This window comes from Talaromyces stipitatus, genomic scaffold, assembly GCF_000003125.1.
Source record: "Talaromyces stipitatus ATCC 10500 scf_1105507295523 genomic scaffold, whole genome shotgun sequence".
NCBI classification, from domain to species: domain Eukaryota; kingdom Fungi; phylum Ascomycota; class Eurotiomycetes; order Eurotiales; family Trichocomaceae; genus Talaromyces; species Talaromyces stipitatus.
In genome coordinates, this window is record NW_002990113.1 from 554,494 (window position 1) to 570,847 (window position 16,354).

At 46.1% G+C, this 16,354-nt stretch overlaps 7 protein-coding genes across 7 annotated transcripts, besides 3 other annotated features; 3 read left to right on the top strand and 4 right to left on the bottom strand.

The window, feature by feature from the left end:
• Positions 1-579: 579 nt before the first annotated feature.
• Positions 580-1,866, top strand: TSTA_061560 (uncharacterized protein; the record flags this gene model as incomplete). Its single annotated transcript, XM_002340014.1, has 2 exons — positions 580-855; positions 1,000-1,866. 2 exons carry the CDS (start codon positions 580-582, stop codon positions 1,864-1,866), a joined length of 1,143 nt encoding a protein of 380 aa, XP_002340055.1.
• Positions 1,867-2,318: 452 nt separating this feature from the next.
• On the bottom strand, positions 2,319-3,812 carry TSTA_061570 (uncharacterized protein; the record flags this gene model as incomplete). Its single annotated transcript, XM_002340015.1, has 2 exons — positions 2,319-2,911; positions 2,990-3,812. The coding sequence occupies 2 exons, from the start codon at positions 3,810-3,812 to the stop codon at positions 2,319-2,321; spliced, it is 1,416 nt and encodes a 471-aa protein (XP_002340056.1).
• Positions 3,813-4,469: 657 nt separating this feature from the next.
• TSTA_061580 (short-chain dehydrogenase, putative) lies at positions 4,470-5,441 on the top strand (the record flags this gene model as incomplete). Its single annotated transcript, XM_002340016.1, has 2 exons — positions 4,470-4,682; positions 4,704-5,441. 2 exons carry the CDS (start codon positions 4,470-4,472, stop codon positions 5,439-5,441), a joined length of 951 nt encoding a protein of 316 aa, XP_002340057.1.
• Positions 5,442-5,689: 248 nt separating this feature from the next.
• TSTA_061590 (retrotransposon polyprotein, putative) lies at positions 5,690-11,016 on the bottom strand (the record flags this gene model as incomplete). The annotated part of the gene is made up of 2 exons (XM_002340017.1): positions 5,690-9,622; positions 9,751-11,016. 2 exons carry the CDS (start codon positions 11,014-11,016, stop codon positions 5,690-5,692), a joined length of 5,199 nt encoding a protein of 1,732 aa, XP_002340058.1.
• Positions 6,176-8,722: a mobile genetic element.
• Positions 7,901-8,323: a mobile genetic element.
• A 994-nt stretch (positions 11,017-12,010) lies between the features above and the next one.
• TSTA_061600 (zinc binding dehydrogenase, putative) lies at positions 12,011-13,030 on the top strand (the record flags this gene model as incomplete). Its single annotated transcript, XM_002340018.1, has 2 exons — positions 12,011-12,536; positions 12,561-13,030. 2 exons carry the CDS (start codon positions 12,011-12,013, stop codon positions 13,028-13,030), a joined length of 996 nt encoding a protein of 331 aa, XP_002340059.1.
• Positions 13,031-13,189: 159 nt separating this feature from the next.
• Positions 13,190-14,268, bottom strand: TSTA_061610 (uncharacterized protein; the record flags this gene model as incomplete). The annotated part of the gene is made up of 4 exons (XM_002340019.1): positions 13,190-13,368; positions 13,504-13,954; positions 14,011-14,157; positions 14,248-14,268. 4 exons carry the CDS (start codon positions 14,266-14,268, stop codon positions 13,190-13,192), a joined length of 798 nt encoding a protein of 265 aa, XP_002340060.1.
• A 1,392-nt stretch (positions 14,269-15,660) lies between these two features.
• Positions 15,661-16,174, bottom strand: TSTA_061620 (uncharacterized protein; the record flags this gene model as incomplete). Its single annotated transcript, XM_002340020.1, has 2 exons — positions 15,661-15,747; positions 15,860-16,174. 2 exons carry the CDS (start codon positions 16,172-16,174, stop codon positions 15,661-15,663), a joined length of 402 nt encoding a protein of 133 aa, XP_002340061.1.
• Positions 15,905-16,351: a mobile genetic element.
• Positions 16,352-16,354: the final 3 nt, after the last annotated feature.

A 16,354-nucleotide genomic window follows, 5' to 3' on the forward strand; every position in this document is an offset into this window, starting at 1 on the left:
ACACTATTTTAGGGTTATTCAAGAGCACTTCAATATGGCTATGTCCATGGATCTATCTCCCTGGCCAAATGACCGCCAAGGTCAGGGGCATGTAACAGCTTACAAACAATTACCAAGGTATTGCATCTAGTCAGTGTAGTGTTCCGTCTGGAAATACACCAGCCCACAAAGTCGAGTAAGTACTATGATCCCACATCATGCACGCAATTAGATTCTGCCAAGAGGGCCTGCACCATATTGCAATGATCAGGGAAATCTGGAAGTGTGTGACAAGCTGTGAAGTTACCAGGCATGGGCCATTGCTTGATAGAAAGGATGTTTGGTGTTATAAGGCTAGACAGTTTGACGAGAGGGGTTTTCACCGCCACATAGGATTCATGCTGATCTTACCGGTGCAATAAATAAGTATGTTTGGAGGAAATTGCACCTTGCCACTTGGTATAAATACGTGTCGAGAGGGCATCCAGAAGATATCTTATCGACGCCATCTTTCTTATTCGCATCTCCAACTTGACAATCTTCGATACTTCTCATCAAAGTACAATCTCCTACATCTTCTACATTAGCATAATATACCCAATGGAGGATATCGTCTACATTAACACCTTGATCATACTTGTCATCGTTCCATCTATTCTTGCCCGTCGGAGAGTAGAGTACCTCACTTCAATGGTACTCAGGAAGAAGGTCCATTATTGTACGCCAAATGAAATCCGCTCCCTGATTCAAGCGAAGATGCTCCCTGGCCGAAAGCCAAACCACCTTGAACCCCCTGATTCACGAAGCCTGATGAATCAGTCCCTAAAACGAACCTTTGGGATCCAGAACGCATTTACGACTTCTGACGAAATCTACGTAAGCGAGTTTGCCAAGAGGTCAAGGACTATGATAAATGTTCCCAGTAATGGTTGGAAGTCGATAGCATCAACTTCTTAGAAAGCTATATGCCGATGGAAATGTGAAGCACGGGAAATTTGCCGCTTCATTTATCTAGGGTAGGTGGTGCAAGCACTCACACTTCGTGCTATACTCAAAGTATTTTTCTTCTTCGACAAAGAAGACGGCCTCCAGGACGTTGAATTCAAGCAACTTGGAGAACTAGCTCAGGCTATCAATGATGCCTGGATCAAGTCAAAATCGGAAAATAATTTGCTTGAATTCAGAGATAATAGATATTTACGAGATACACTCACCAATGTCATGCCACGTGCAGACATTCTGGATCCCCGCAAAAACCCTTTGAACTTCATTCTGCCTGGATTTGAGACAATGTGGCGGGTTGTCTTACGAGGGTTCATCGAGGTGGCATACAAGACAGGTAAAGAGCATCCGAGTTGGAGAAATGCACTTATTCTATACTCTCAAGAACCGACAGCAGAAGTATTTAATCGAGCCTATCCACCAGACGTTGTATCTGCCAACTTCCTGGTCAAGGAAATGCTTCGTGTCTATCCGCCGACGAAACGAATTTATCGAGCATGGATGGACGGACGTTCCGCTGAACCTTTAAAGCTCGCGGCCGACATAGAATCCTGTTATCTTTCGACAAACATCTGGGGGCCGACAGCTGAGATTTGTGATCCGTTGCGCTGGAATAATGTGACAAACGAGCAGCAAGAAGCTTTCCTACCATTTGGTTCAAAGCCTTTCGAATGTCCTGCGAAACCAGTATTTGGACCGCGGCTCATCGGGCTCTTGGTTGGAATACTCATTGCTGCATTTCCAGATGGTTGCAAACTGATATCGTCTGATGCAGGAGAGGTTTTTGGACCGGAGCGTCTTAGTAATAAAAGGTGTATGGGGAGAAGCTTGAAGTTGAGCATTCCGTCTAATTATGACTCCACCCCAGAGATCGACAGGAAGTAGTCAGTGGATGCATTGCTATTATCAGTAAGACTACAAACTCATACATCAATAATCCTTCGCCATAGAGCTCGGAATCCCGAATTCATTTCTGTATTGAAAGGATATTCACATGTGTTTCGAATTACTTTCGCAATCACTATAAAGAGAACTTCAAGATATGCATTTCTTATTGAAGCATTGTGTAAATCTGAATACCAATGCTTTCTGTTTCTCAAATATCAAGTGTCTGCTTAGGACGCAACATATTATCTTTCAGCAATAGGGATATGGTAGATGTCTTATACCCCCCGACGCTGGAAAGGGATTATGCGACTGGCATCTCTGAATCCTAATGTAAGCTCTTCTTCTATTCCAAGCGAACAGCGTAAATGTATGGAGAATATATCATACAACGCCCCCTTGAAGTTCAACTCCATGAATTGCGTCTCCGTGTATATCATATTTGATTCAGTTCATTCATGTAAGAATCCAGTCCCTAAAATCAAATCCACCGGCTCTCGGATGAATTTATGCCAACTCTCTTCCAGAACATTCATAATCGATAACATGAGCTTTGCTGCACCTCCTTGGAAATACCAGTAACCCTCCATATACCTGAGGATAATACAGTAATGTCCCAGCAGTATCAAAGCTCCAGGGTGACGCCTGTAAAGGAGGGTCATGAATTCAGACTCCACCCGCATCGGCCATGATCCAAGGATTTTCCACGTGTTGAAAAAAATATCCGTCTGATCATATTCCATGGTGGCAAATGACTTCGCTAGAAGAAGGGCTGCATCGCCGTATATACGACCTTCCTCTTTTGACCATATAGAAGCCTCTCGCGCGACATTTTTGAAGTGCGACCAGTAGGGTAGGGGCCTATTGCCCTTATACATCTCCAATTCCCATGCAGCAGCGAGCCTAGCTACAGGCCCTTTTTCAATTGTATCCCATACGTCGCATAGCATCACACAACCATCCCGGAGAAAGAAAAGCCACGGTGGCACTATTGAGTCTCCATTGGAACAATCGACATCATTTTCGACAAGCAGCAGAGAGTCTTCTGAATTGCTGGTAGAGGTAGCTAATGTATAGACCACTAATAAATAGGAGAATGTCAGGATCGCATCGCAATTTTCACTCTTGGGGTTATCGATTGCTTTTCTAAAGGCCGGGAGGGCGTAATTCTGGTGTGAACAAGCTCGTAGCAAGAGCTCTTCTCGCTGCTGCGGGAAGTTCATATGGGTCATGCATTGAGCGGTACAGGCAAGCAGACCGTGTAACAGAAATGAATGACTATATGCTAAGTCCGGAACGACCTTTGACCAGATGTATTCCGTCTCATGGTCGTTTCCAAGGCTAATATATGCAGAGGTCCAGTAATATTCCAAAATCCAAGAGTCTATTGAGTCCAAATTGTACTTGGTTTGAATATCGCCAATGCGCTTTCGTTTGAATTGCAGATTATCGCTGTCTCCAAGGTCCTTGACTATTGTATGCTGAGACTTTACATGGACTACATGTACCGCAGCGAGGAGAGATCTGGAATCTCTGGTGAAGTACTTGACCATATTACCCCGAAAGAATGTCTGCAATAATGTGGGACTCCAATCACGGCTTGGGTTACCTTTACGGCCATGCTCCGCAGGCCAATGAGTCTCCATGCGCTTTTTTGAGGCGCATAGATAGTAGCAGCCAGGGGAATTGCATTGCCATCCTTTCTCGAGTGGGAGGTAAGAGACTGGGAAGTCTTGTGGGAATGGAGGTTCCACTTCGTCTGGGTTTTTCAATGGCAGGTTCTTCCAGTAAGTAACAAATGACTGGCGTTTGTCGCTAGGCAAATGATGTATATCCTTCAGGTGACGAGTAATGGCTGTTGGCTGCACGGCATACCGACAAGAGGTACATATCAACACTCGGTGAATCTCCGAGTAGTGGAACAAATCCTGCGGCAAGAGATCCATTATTCACATGAGGAGCGTATTGAGAAAGCATGCCTAGACTGTGTCTTTTAGGAGAATGTAGTGTCACCTTTTGTCGTAAAGGTACTTGGGGAGGAAAGTGTTAAGCCTGGGAAATCCGGCAAAAAGATCGAAAGCCGGTCAGTATTCGTTTTAATTGGCCTGACTAGCCAAGGACATACTGGGCCCTCTAAAAGGGCTCTTATTCGCTCATTGTTAAACGTCGACGCTATACCGGAACGGGACCGTCGCTCCACCCAGGCCAATGATGTGATGCCTGCAAAGTCAGGTATCCACTGGCATCTGACGCTAGGCCCGAACGGCACCGACTTTTTCATTCAATTTCGATATCAACATCGCCTACTCAGATTGTCCTTCCAAGCTGCTTCTCTTTGCAAGATCAGGCAACAGAGTTATCTAACTCATTTTATTGGTGCATATTTGTTGTTTTTGAGCGATTAGTACTCCATGCTACATCAAACGAAAGATCTGATGGTCGATATGCCGCAACATAAAAATCGAGATCATTCCTCGAGAATCAGGGAACGATTCACTCTCAGCCAAATATTTTCCAAGTCCTGTGTTATTTGAGACTCAATTATTACACGCCATTGTGAGATTTAATTAGAAAGTACATTTCGGCGGCTGTGTTCTAAAATCATGCCTGCAAAATTCCTCCGGAGCATCCTCATCACTGGTGGAACATCTGGTCTGGGGTATCACTGCGCATTGAACGTTGCTCGGAAGTACCCCGATTATCAAATCATTATCGCTTCACGTTCGGATCCGAACTCTTCTGCCAATGCTCTAAACAATGCGCTCAACCAGAAGAATGTTAGATTCCTACCGCTAGATCTCTCTAGTCTTGCGCAGGTACGGTCTTTTGCTGTTCAGTGGGAAACAAACCAGTTTCCTCCAATCCATTCGCTGGTATTCAATGCTGCTCTCCAGTTTCCTGGGGATGTGCAGTACTCCATAGATGGTTTCGAAAAGACTTTTGCCATAAGTCATATTGGCCACGCTCTTCTTTTCTCTCTTCTACGCCCTCATTTAGCGGATATGGCGAGAGTGGTCATTGTCAGCAGTGGAACTCATGATCCCGCTCAAAAGAGCGGTATGCCAGATGCCTACTACTCATCCGCAGGAGAGTTAGCTCATCCCACGGGACAATCCCTGAAAAACAATGGCCGTCAGCGTTATTCCACGACAAAATTGGTCAATGTCCTTTACGGTTATGCGCTTCACCGACGATTTGAAGCTATCAATAAGAAATCCGGGAAACATTGGACAGTTGCTGCGTTTGATCCCGGCTTTATGCCTGGCACTGGTCTGGCACGCGATTACTCTGCCCTTCAAAGGTTCTTGTGGTTAAAAGTCTTACCGAAGATATTACCTCTTCTTCGCCTCTTGTTAACGCCAAATACTCACACCGTGGAACATTCGGGGAAGATGTTGGCCAGATTAGTGATTGAATCAGATGAGGAAATTGGTAGTGGCGCCTATTATGAAGGTCCCAAGCGTATCAAGTCTAGTGACGCGAGTTACGACCAGGACAAACAAGAGTGTGATGGACGCTCAAGGCCCAGAAACAACTTCATTTCTAAGCGTAGCAGTATCGACGAAGAAAACTAAGTGTGAAGAAGAAGAAGAAAGGGGAAAACTGGCGCTGAGCCTTGAGGCTCTCCAAATACACTCTGTCATGGGATGGAGGCCTTATGGGGAAAGCGGTCTAAAAAGGCAGAATTGTAAGATCCTATCAACCAACTTGTTTGTAACTTAGGCCTTCCCTTCCTCTTCTCCCAAGCTTAGGATTATCATTAGAATAGGCTTATTGAGACGTCACATCACCCCCCTTCGAAAGAAGCGCTTGCCCCTAAGCGCTACACCAAATCGTCGTCATCCTCATCTGGGAGGAATTCATCTCGGTCAGCGGCATCGAGCCATTCCTGTAAACGACGTGGCGGTCCTGGCTTGTCTGGATATGCGGCATGGAACTCACGGAGCTTCGCTGGCGCATTCTTGAAATTCCGCGCAGGATACCACTGAGGATCAGGGTCGTAGCCGATCCAGGCCACGCGATAGTTGAGCTTCCTGTAACGAATTTTCGAATCCAAGACCTTGTCGACTTCCCATTCGTGCTCTCCATTCACCTCCACAGGTGGAGAGGGATCGCGAAGTTGCCCCTCCAGCGGTTTTGTGCGTGATGCTAAACGCAATTTATCGGGTGAGAAAACCGGGTGAACATTGATGCCAGGTGGTAAGTCAAGCCGATAAGAATGACCGACTTTCTCTTTCACACGGTATGGTCCACTCCATTGCATGGCCAGCTTCCGACCGGGTACATTCAGATTCCAATTTCTTGTTGTAACCATGACCTCATCTCCAACGTCAAAATCAACTTCACGCCGACGGCGGTTCGCTTGTGCTTGCTGACGTTCCTGTGCAAGCTGAAGCTGTTGCTTCGCATATTTCCAAATCTCAGCAAATCTAGTCATCCATCGCTGAGCGTCCCTCTGATTAATGGTCAATCGTCCTGGCTGCGCCGGGCCCGACCAATCGAAAGAAGTTCTTGGTTGATATCCTCGCTCAATCATGAAAGGGGACAAATTCGTCGATTCCTGGGGAAGGGTGGCCGCAGCGTAATCCATAATAGGCAACCATTCCGACCAGTCATCCTGATGATGATTAACGTACGGTCGAAGCCTTTGCGTAAGGTATTGATTCGCGATTTCGGTCTGGCCGTCAGTGGGAGCGTGGTCCGCTGTCGATAACTTGATCGTGACACCCAGAATCCTACAAACCTCTTGCCAAAATTCCGACACAAACTGGGGACCTCTATCCGACACAATAGAGTCCGGTAGTCCTGCCCATGGAAGAACAAACCGTATGAAAAGCCGAGCCATCTCTTTGGCCGTTACTGTCTTGTGGCATGGAATTGATACTGGTCGCTTCCCCAATCTATCGACCACAACAAATACCGCATCGTAGCCGTGTTTATCCTTCGGGTATGACATAAAGTCCATTGATATGTGTTGCCATGGCCGTTCAGGTATGGGCAACGGCTTGAGTAATCCTGGAGGCAAATCACGGCGGGTGTTCATTCGCTTACATGTCATGCAATTGTCAACATACCGGTTCACATCCTGGGACCAAGAAGGCCAGTAATACCGCTCTTTCACCAACCTGGTCATCTTGCCTTTACCAGCGTGAGCTGTTGATGGTTGTTGATGAATCTCATCCAATAGGCGCGCCTGAAGGTCTCCTACAGCCGGCACGAACAGCCTATCTCGGAAAAACAGACGGCCTCCAAGCAGGTTCCAATCGTCGTCCCCTTCTCGGGCCCTTTGCCGATATGACTCCGCTTCCTCAGCAGTTAAATTCGCAGTAACCACTCTTGACATGATATCGATTGAAGAGTCGATTTCTCCTACGAGCCCCAGATCGGCCTTTACTGCTGAATCAAGAAAATCTTCAGTTAATATTGTTCGCTCACGATAGCCTTCATCCTTTGGCGCTCCGTCTCGACGGGTTAGCGTGTCCGCCGCGACATTGGCCTTTCCTGGCCGGAACCTCAAGACGAAGTAGTAATCAGTGAGGAACTCACACCAACGAGCTTGTCGGGCGTTGAGCTTTTTAGTCGTCATAAAATACTCCAAAGCTCGGTGATCAGAAAGTATCTCAAACCGGTCCTCCCGCTGTAGCCCCACCAGCTCAGGTCGCCACTCCTCAAGAGCGCGGACGATAGCTAGCATCTCTTTGTCGTGGATATCATAATTCCTTTCTGAAGGCGTCATCGTACGTGAGAAATAAGCCACCGGGTGCCATAGTCCCTCCTCGTGCAACTGAGACAAGATCCCTGCGATCACTCCATCCGACGCGTCGGTCTCTACACGTGTAGGGAGATTTGGCTGATAATGACTCAACACCGGTGCTGTTGATAAACAGAGCTTGAGCTTGTCAAAAGCCTCTTGGCAGTTTTTCGTCCATTCGAACGGCACGTTATTGTGAGTCAGGCGGTATAGCGGCTTGGCTATTCGGCTATAGTCCTTGATGAATCGACGGTAAAAGTTGCAAAATCCTAGGAACGACTGGATTCCAAACACAGTAGTTGGCACGCCCCATCTGAGAATAGCTTCGATCTTTGAAGGGTCGACTTCGATTCCATGTTCCGTAACGATAAACCCTAAATAACGTGTCTTCGTGACGTGGAACTCACATTTGTGGATTGCTGCCTGCAAACCGGCGTTTCGCAGTCTCTGGAGAACCTGCCTAACATGAAGCTCGTGCTCCAGTTCATTATCACTATAGATTAGTAAGTCGTCCACAAACGCGACGAGGAACTTATCAAGACAGTCCATGAAAATATCATTAATTAGCCGCTGGAATGTAGCTGGTCCATTTGTAACGCCAAACGGCATAACCTTGTACTTATACGTCCCATACCGACATCGGAAAGTTGTCAAGTCCTCTGAATCAGGATGCATTCGTATGCGATGAAACCCCTGTCGAATATCGAGCTTGGTGAAAACCTTCGCTCTACTGAGCCTCTCAAAGACTTCATCGATCAAAGGTAACGGGTACCGGTCCTTCCTGGTGATGCTATTGAGCTTGCGAAAATCCACACAGAATCGCAGACCACCACCTGGTTTCTTAGCCATCAATATCGGTGATGCAAAGGGAGCATTGCTTGGCACAATGAATCCTTTGTGCAAGTTCTCTAAAATGTATTCCCTCGCAGCCTCGAGTTCCTCTAACGACATCCGATAAATTGGACTATAACCCAGCTGCTTTTCTTCAGTGAGTTCAATTTTATGATCGTATAGTCGATGTGGTGGCAGTTCATCGGATTTCGACTTCAGGAAAACGTCGATGAATTCCCAATACTTCTCTGGCAATGTTTTCTTGATTCCCTCGGTCTCGGTGTCCTTTTCTTCTTCATTTTGCAATTGCAGTTGTCCATCAATGGCCTTTTCGATTTCATGCAAACTAGTCATGCACGTCTCTGTGTCCTTGTCCCGCACGTGACGAACAAATCCAACGGCGTTGATCAGCGCGATATCCATCGTTGGCGGGATCTTCTCATGTTGACGGACTCGCTTCGGTGGTGGTAACTCCTCTGGTTCTTTCAATGCCTCGCGCAGTGCTCTATTCATTCGGTCATAAGATGCAGCCAAACTCACGTCGTGGTGTCGACCATATACGACTGGTGGGTCTCGCTGAACGGTTTCCACTGAACTCAGCATTCTCTGATTGGCTGTGATTTCACCTCTCGCGAGAGGCGACATTGGAGACCAATTAGAGTCCTTGCTCCCGCGTGACGGAACCGCAACACGAAGAACTCTATCTTCAACCTCCATGAGTTTATCTCGACGTTCGACATCCCTCTGGTGCTTGGGATCCGCATTGATACGTTTCAGTATTCTCTTCGGGGCATTCAAATAGTGCTTCGTCACTAGGGTGTCCTTCAGGCTCGGCTCGTCTGGCCAAATCAACCGTCGGCCGTGGCAGTCAGGTAGGACTTTGTTCTCCGCAAACCACATTCTTCCCAAGATCACATCGTGTTTTCCCATATTGGCTAACAAGAAAGGCAGATCAAGTTGTCGTCGACCATCAATCAGTAAGTGTACTGTTAATACTTCATTAATTGGGGCCGCCTCCTTTCCATCGAATCCTCGGACCCGAAGTTCCTCTCCAAGAGGCTGTATGCTAACTGCGAGGTGATTTGCAATCAACATTGCAAATCGTCGATCCATAAAGGCTAATCCATTTGCTCCAGTGTCGGCTAGGGCTCTAGTTGAGACAGTCATTGTGTTCTTAGCTAATCTTATAGGTACTGTGAAACTTTCCTTCTCATTTCCTAACAATCTCGCTAAATCTAAAGCCCAGCAATCGACACTCCTTCGGCCTAAGGTGGAGACTTCCCCTAGGCCCTGTCTTTTACTTCATCTCCTTGTGCCTTTGGTTGTTCGGTCGAAGTTTCAATTTCCTTTATCTCCGTGCCCTTCTTGAAAGGACAGCTGTTGCGACGGTGCCCTGGTTGCTTGCAGTTGAAACAAAGACCTTGCTCCATGAGCGGCTTCAACTCAGGGTCTTGCCAGGGAAGGGACTTCTTCTTCTTGTCGTCATTTGAATTCGAGGCTTTGGCGGCGGTGGACTTCTTGTCAGTCGAGGGGATACCAGATGCCGTAGGGTTGAAGTTGTTCCTGTTGTCCGCCGTGCGCTGGGTCTTCTCTTCACGAGCGATTTGTTCCAACCGATTCGCCTGCATAGTGCAAAACTTAACAAATTCTTCGTACGACATCGTGCTGTCATTGCTCTCCCTCATGACCGCACGTTTCATCTCTGTGTTCATCTTGTAGTATAGTTCCTCCTTCCATTCAGATCGTGACAACCCCGAATCTAACGCAAGTAGGGCGAACTTCGACAAGAACGTCTGGAAACGCGTCTTGCCTTGAGTAAGGTTTCGAAAATCCATCTTGGCGTTAGAAACGCGGTTAGCGTCGAGGTAAATAGTGTCAAGATGTTCGATCATGTCGTCGGCATCAATAAAGGGGTCTGGGGCGTCATCGCGGAGACGCGCTAGCAAATGCTCTGCGGCTTCTCCTTCACACATCGACTTCACGTAAGCCCTGCGTGCTTCTGGGGTATCGTACTGATCTTTGTTTGCCTTCAGCTTCGCACGAACGTCGATTTTCCACGATTCATATCGAGGATCCTTCCCGTCAGAGAGCTTCTTCCCATCGGGGATCTTGGGCGATTTCTTTGTAACCGATGCCGCTACGGTTCCCGTCCCTGGTTCCTGATTGAGAAACCGAAGGGTAAGCTTGTTCATTGCAAACTGCAGCTCATCTCGCTCGTCAATCAATCGTTGGAAAGCTTCATTCTTTTGACTCAGCTCTTCGTCCTTCCTGAATATCTCATCCTGGTAAATCCTGTCTAGCTCAGTGCGTTGAGCCTTCAACAGATCGTTTACTCGCTGGTACATGAGCTTTGGTGCTGTTCGAATGTTTTCCAACCAGTTGTCGATAGTGAGGTCGTCTGGCAACTGCACATTTTCCTCAACGGTGACGTTGGCAGCTCCCTCAGTATCAAAGGTCAACCTGCGACTCCCACGATCGCGACCTTCCGTCGTCTCCCTTGCGCCGTTGCCTTCACATCCGTGTGAAGGCTCCTCTGACGCCGTCGAACCAAGCCCGGGCTTCGCCATAGTGGTCCCAACGAGACGTAAGTAAGATGATGATAAGATTTGATGAAAATGGGGACACTTAGTTTAATGTGATGGACGCTCAAGGCCCAGAAACAACTTCATTTCTAAGCGTAGCAGTATCGACGAAGAAAACTAAGTGTGAAGAAGAAGAAGAAAGGGGAAAACTGGCGCTGAGCCTTGAGGCTCTCCAAATACACTCTGTCATGGGATGGAGGCCTTATGGGGAAAGCGGTCTAAAAAGGCAGAATTGTAAGATCCTATCAACCAACTTGTTTGTAACTTAGGCCTTCCCTTCCTCTTCTCCCAAGCTTAGGATTATCATTAGAATAGGCTTATTGAGACGTCACAAGAGGAGCTGTGGAAATGGACGGTCAAGACACTGGCAAAAGATGATTCTGAGAAGTCACTGTTCGATTTGGTGGATTTACTGTAATTCTGCTCTGCTCTTTGAATCATGTACCTGTAGATTATTTCGGTAAATGAATACGGATTTAACAGCGGGCATCACTTTAATGTCTCACCTTTCCTAGGTCTGTAGCAATCACGGAATTAGAAGCTATGTCCGGGTTATCAACGCATCATTTGTAATGATAACGGACCTTGATCTCAGAAGAGTCGTTTCTATCTATTTCTCTCATGACATTTTCTTGATATTGTCCATTAATTAGAAACGTCCTTAGGGTAGCCTCGCGGGACAACGCTCAAGGCTAGCCTAATTAGGAACCAGAATCCGACCTCATCCTGTTAGATCAAGCTTAGCGTTGCGCGCTTCGTATGATTTCGAAGATAGAGTATGTTCAGAAATAAGATGTATAATAACTCTTTCCTCTGAGAAATTCCTTTGATGTCTATAAATATGGGCCTCAATCTGCTTGCAAGTCCATTAGAAATTCTACTTCTGCATTCCATCAAAGCCCCCTATCCTTGAACTCCCAATATCGCGAAGCTCAAAGTCTAACCATTTCTAAGATACGCCTACTTTTAATGTATCAAAATGTCTTCTAACACTGCGGCCTGGATCACCGAAGCCAAGAAGGCGCCTTTGGAGGTTAAGGAAGCACCTCTTTGGACGCCCAAAGAAAATGAAGTTCTCGTCAAGAACCAAGCGGTGGCTGTGAATCCCATTGATGGAAGCGTCCAGCAGTTCGCATATCTACCATTAAGCTATCCCTCCATTCTCGGGACCGATGTCGCGGGAGAGATCATCGCCGTTGGGCCGAATGTGGCTCGCTGGAAAATAGGTGACCGCATTGTTGGACATGGTTTGGTTTTGTGGGATTTTAAGCCTGAAGGGGCAGCATTTCAGCATTATACCATCTTGGTAGCAAATATGGCAGCGGAGATCCCGGACCATATTTCGTTCCAAGATGCTGTCGTGCTCCCTCTTTGCCTGTCTACGGCCGCAACTAGTCTCTTCCACGATGACTACATGGGTCTGCAATTACCTACTTGCCCTCCTCAAAAGACTACCGGCGAAACACTGGTTATTTGGGGTGGTGCTTCTTGTGTCGGTAGCAATGGTATACAATTAGCTAAAGCAGCAGGCTATGAGGTGATTACTACCGCTTCACCCAAGAATTTCGACTACGTTAAGAATCTCGGCGCCGACCAAGTTTTCGACTACAGCTCTCCAACTGTCGCTGACGACATTGTCGATGCCCTGAAAGGCAAATTGCTAGCTGGAATTCTCGACAGCATCGGGTTCTCCGCAACCCAATTCTGTCTCGATATAGCGCATAGATCCAGGGGTTTTAAATTTGTGTCAACTACCAAACCTCGTTTTCCTAATCCACCGGAAGGAGTGCAGATTAAGCACGTCCGTGGTGACGCTCTTGTCGCGAATTCACTGGGAAAGTCAATCTACGAGGACTTCCTACCAAAAGCATTGAAGTGTGGTTCGTACGTGGCGGCTCCAAAACCTACTGTTATTGGAAAAGGGTTGGAATCTGTTCAAGCTGGCATTGATGCTGTCATGAAGGGGGTTTCTGCCACCAAGATTGTTATTACTTTATGAGTTAATTGCTTGTGGACATTGCTTTTCCGCAATCTTTCCGATGTTCGAATTTCGAATATGAGTTGGGCTTCCTTTTGTATTTAAATGGAATCATCCTCTCAAATAAGTAGACCAACTAATAGAATCATACAACTATCAGAAAGGTACTCGAAATCAATATTAGACGCCTATGCAGTGGATTAGTAAATGCGGCATCTTGCGTAGAGTCCTCGTGAAAGGATTTATACATACTTGTGCGAAAATTGCAGCTTGTCCAATTCCCATATTCTTCGATATCCACCACAAGCACCGATTAAGATATCGTTTTATCTGAAAGTTAACAATATCCAGGTGCGAAGCTATGAAAATTGAATGCATAAGTAGCAATCCCCCTGCTGCTCTACCAGGATTATTTATAGATGTTGAACTTTTTTTCTCTTGTGAGAAAATATGGAGATCATCAACCAGATGAAAAGGGATCGAGGCAAGCATACCATCAACCAAACAATTCGCAGTTTCAGTTTCCGTGTCTAAACTTCTCTCATCATTGAGAGCACTCGACAATTTCAGAATCAAGTCGACCAGGAACAAACGAGCTGCTCGATAGATATTCCACACAGCTGAACTGTAAAGGTCAAAGTATGTGTCAACTTCTCCTGGCCAGAACCCCACAGGACACTCAGATGGGTCATAATTGTCTTCCATGTAAAAAATTGTACTAGGATGGAATGACGTTTCCCGGGTCTCTTTCCACATTGGAAACGCACGATCAAGCTCTTGTGCTTCGTTGTGAAGCTGATTAAGCGTGTCACTAAAATCTTTCGATGACTCTTGGAAAAGAGCATTTGCACGATTCACGAGTGAGCTTAGCGAAAGGAGAAGGTCGTCTAAACTTCGAGAATCCTTCTTTGAAGCCGGGGTTGAGAAAATTGTTTCCTTATGTTTCTGTCAGAATGAAGTATGTTTAGCTATTATCTTGACCACGGGGAAGTAGAGATTACCTTAGCTCCTATGCGTAACAGTAAAGGGTGGCTACGGTGGACCGCTTCTATGAGGCCAACCGAGGAGCTTCGTATTCCAAGCAAAGCAGCTAGACCTCTGGCATGTGGGTTGTGATAACCAGGATGTAATTCGTTTCCAACGATAATCTATTTGTAACGTCAGTGTTAGTGATGGGAGGGTCGAGGAAGAGAGCGAGAAAGGGGGAATCAATTGGGCAAAGAGCATGTTCTAGTTACCTCGTAAAGACCTAAAAGCATTGCAACAGATAATGACTCTTCACGTGAAGCTATTTCCGGACAATGTATGGCTACGGAAAGTTGAGATAAGGCCATTTGATATAGCTCCACCGCCCGATGACACAGAAAAGGGCGATTGAGACTGACTCCGTGACTCGCATAGGACACAGCTTCGCAGGCTATTTTCAGCATAGAATCCGATTTCCTGTCGGCGAGTTGTTGCTCAAGGCCACTGAGGAATCCGGATGATAACTTGGTATTCGAGGAGGTAATACAATACTCATGGATAAATGCCTGTAGGGCAAATTGATCAGCCGTTTCGATCTGGACCTCCTTGGGAATAATGTCAGGCGGAAGTGTCGACAGGCACGGAAGGATTTCCCTCTTCGGTAAACTGCATTTTCTTGCTGCAGGTTTGCATGACATTGATCTATGGAGTTGTGACTGTTTATTGCCATATTGGCGTATTTGATAGCCATGGGTGCCATGTTCATAACCAGCACATGTTCGTTTGGAGTTAAGACATCGCATACAGGACTACGTAAATAAAGTCAGTTGAATCGTTTATATCTTTATATACGGCAATCTCGCCGTTTGTTCCAGTCTTTGTATTCAAGTGTAGTGCAGTAACCGGGACGCATACCGGACGGGTTTCGTCGCACTGCGGGAATTTTTAGTTGGTCAGTCGGCTGCTTAATTCACAGTTGACGAGCCAAGTGATCGAGAGGTTGATCCGAACGAACCTTCTTTCGGCGTCTCTTGCATGTCAAACAACCATTCGATGGGCCTAAGTAGACCATTCTTGTTTCAACAAGTCACCCGAGTTTCCACGGCAATCGTATGTGTGATCGAAAGACCTATAAGGAGTTGTGACGGGATGTCAAAGTATGACAATTTCAAAGAGGTACATGACGCAAATGAAGAAATGAACCGTTAAATTGATGCACAGCCTTGAAATCATTGATTGCCGAGAGAAATGTTGATCTACGCTGCTGATTGTTAAGCCTGAAAATTTGGGACTTCCCCTGAATCTGTAAGAATCGACGATGGCGCGTGGACGAAATTGCTATATCAGGCTAGCGTTGCGCAGTAGATGGTGTTGGATTAGCTAAGCTGATCCAGCCAATCAGACAGATGAGATATATCAGCCAATCAGAGCGAGCCACACTTCAGAGATGGATCCACCGAATAAGGGCTAAAAGAAAGTCTCCCACCTTTACTGTACTTAGAAAAAAAAAAAAAAAAAACGAATGACAACGAGGATCAAGGGTTCCATACTTTTGCATACATAATTTGATACGGTGAGGTATACCGCTGAAGATTGTTACGTACAATCCAAAAGATGGTTTTCTGTTTACGGTAGCGACGCCCGAATGCTTTTAGATATATCCAAGTACAGTTTAGTAAAACCATTCATCGAAAATAGGATAACGTAATCGGTAAGCGAGCCGACAGTTTCTCTCCGAACGCGTACGCAATATTGAATTCAAATCTCAATTTCTAACCCAAAATTATAATTATACACAAAAAATTAATTACTAGTAAGATTAGGGCATTGAGGTCCTCTATGCCCGAGAATATTACACTCACTACACCGAAATTGGCGACGTACTGGTGGATGAGAGACTGGGAGCTCAGGCTCGGCCGGAGCAGTGGTAACAGCTTGAGATGCCTCAATCTGACCTTGTAAAAGTGCCTGAGCTTCCTCTCTGGTAATTCCTTGATCATGGGATATTTGCTTTTTAGATTTTTGACGTTTTTGCTTCTCCTTCTCATGTGCAGCCCGTAGATCATGGAGTTCCTTCTGGGCAATTGTAAGCTCATTAATACTCATCTCATAAGCCTTTGATGCCCGTGTAAACACTTCACCAATAGCTTCAGATAAACTTCTTGTATGCCGGCTTATTCTCTTTTTCGTTGTAGTCATTTGGCGCTTAAATTGACGTGGGTTTTGAGGGGTTTGCAAGCAGGATGATTGTGTATCACTTGATCGACTTGGAGGGGGTGTTAGAGTCTTCAATCGAACAGTAAGCTGTTGATAAACTCGATCTGGATTGAATGGTACTAATCCAGTTGCTGTAAAGCTATTCCGAACAGTTTGGGCTTT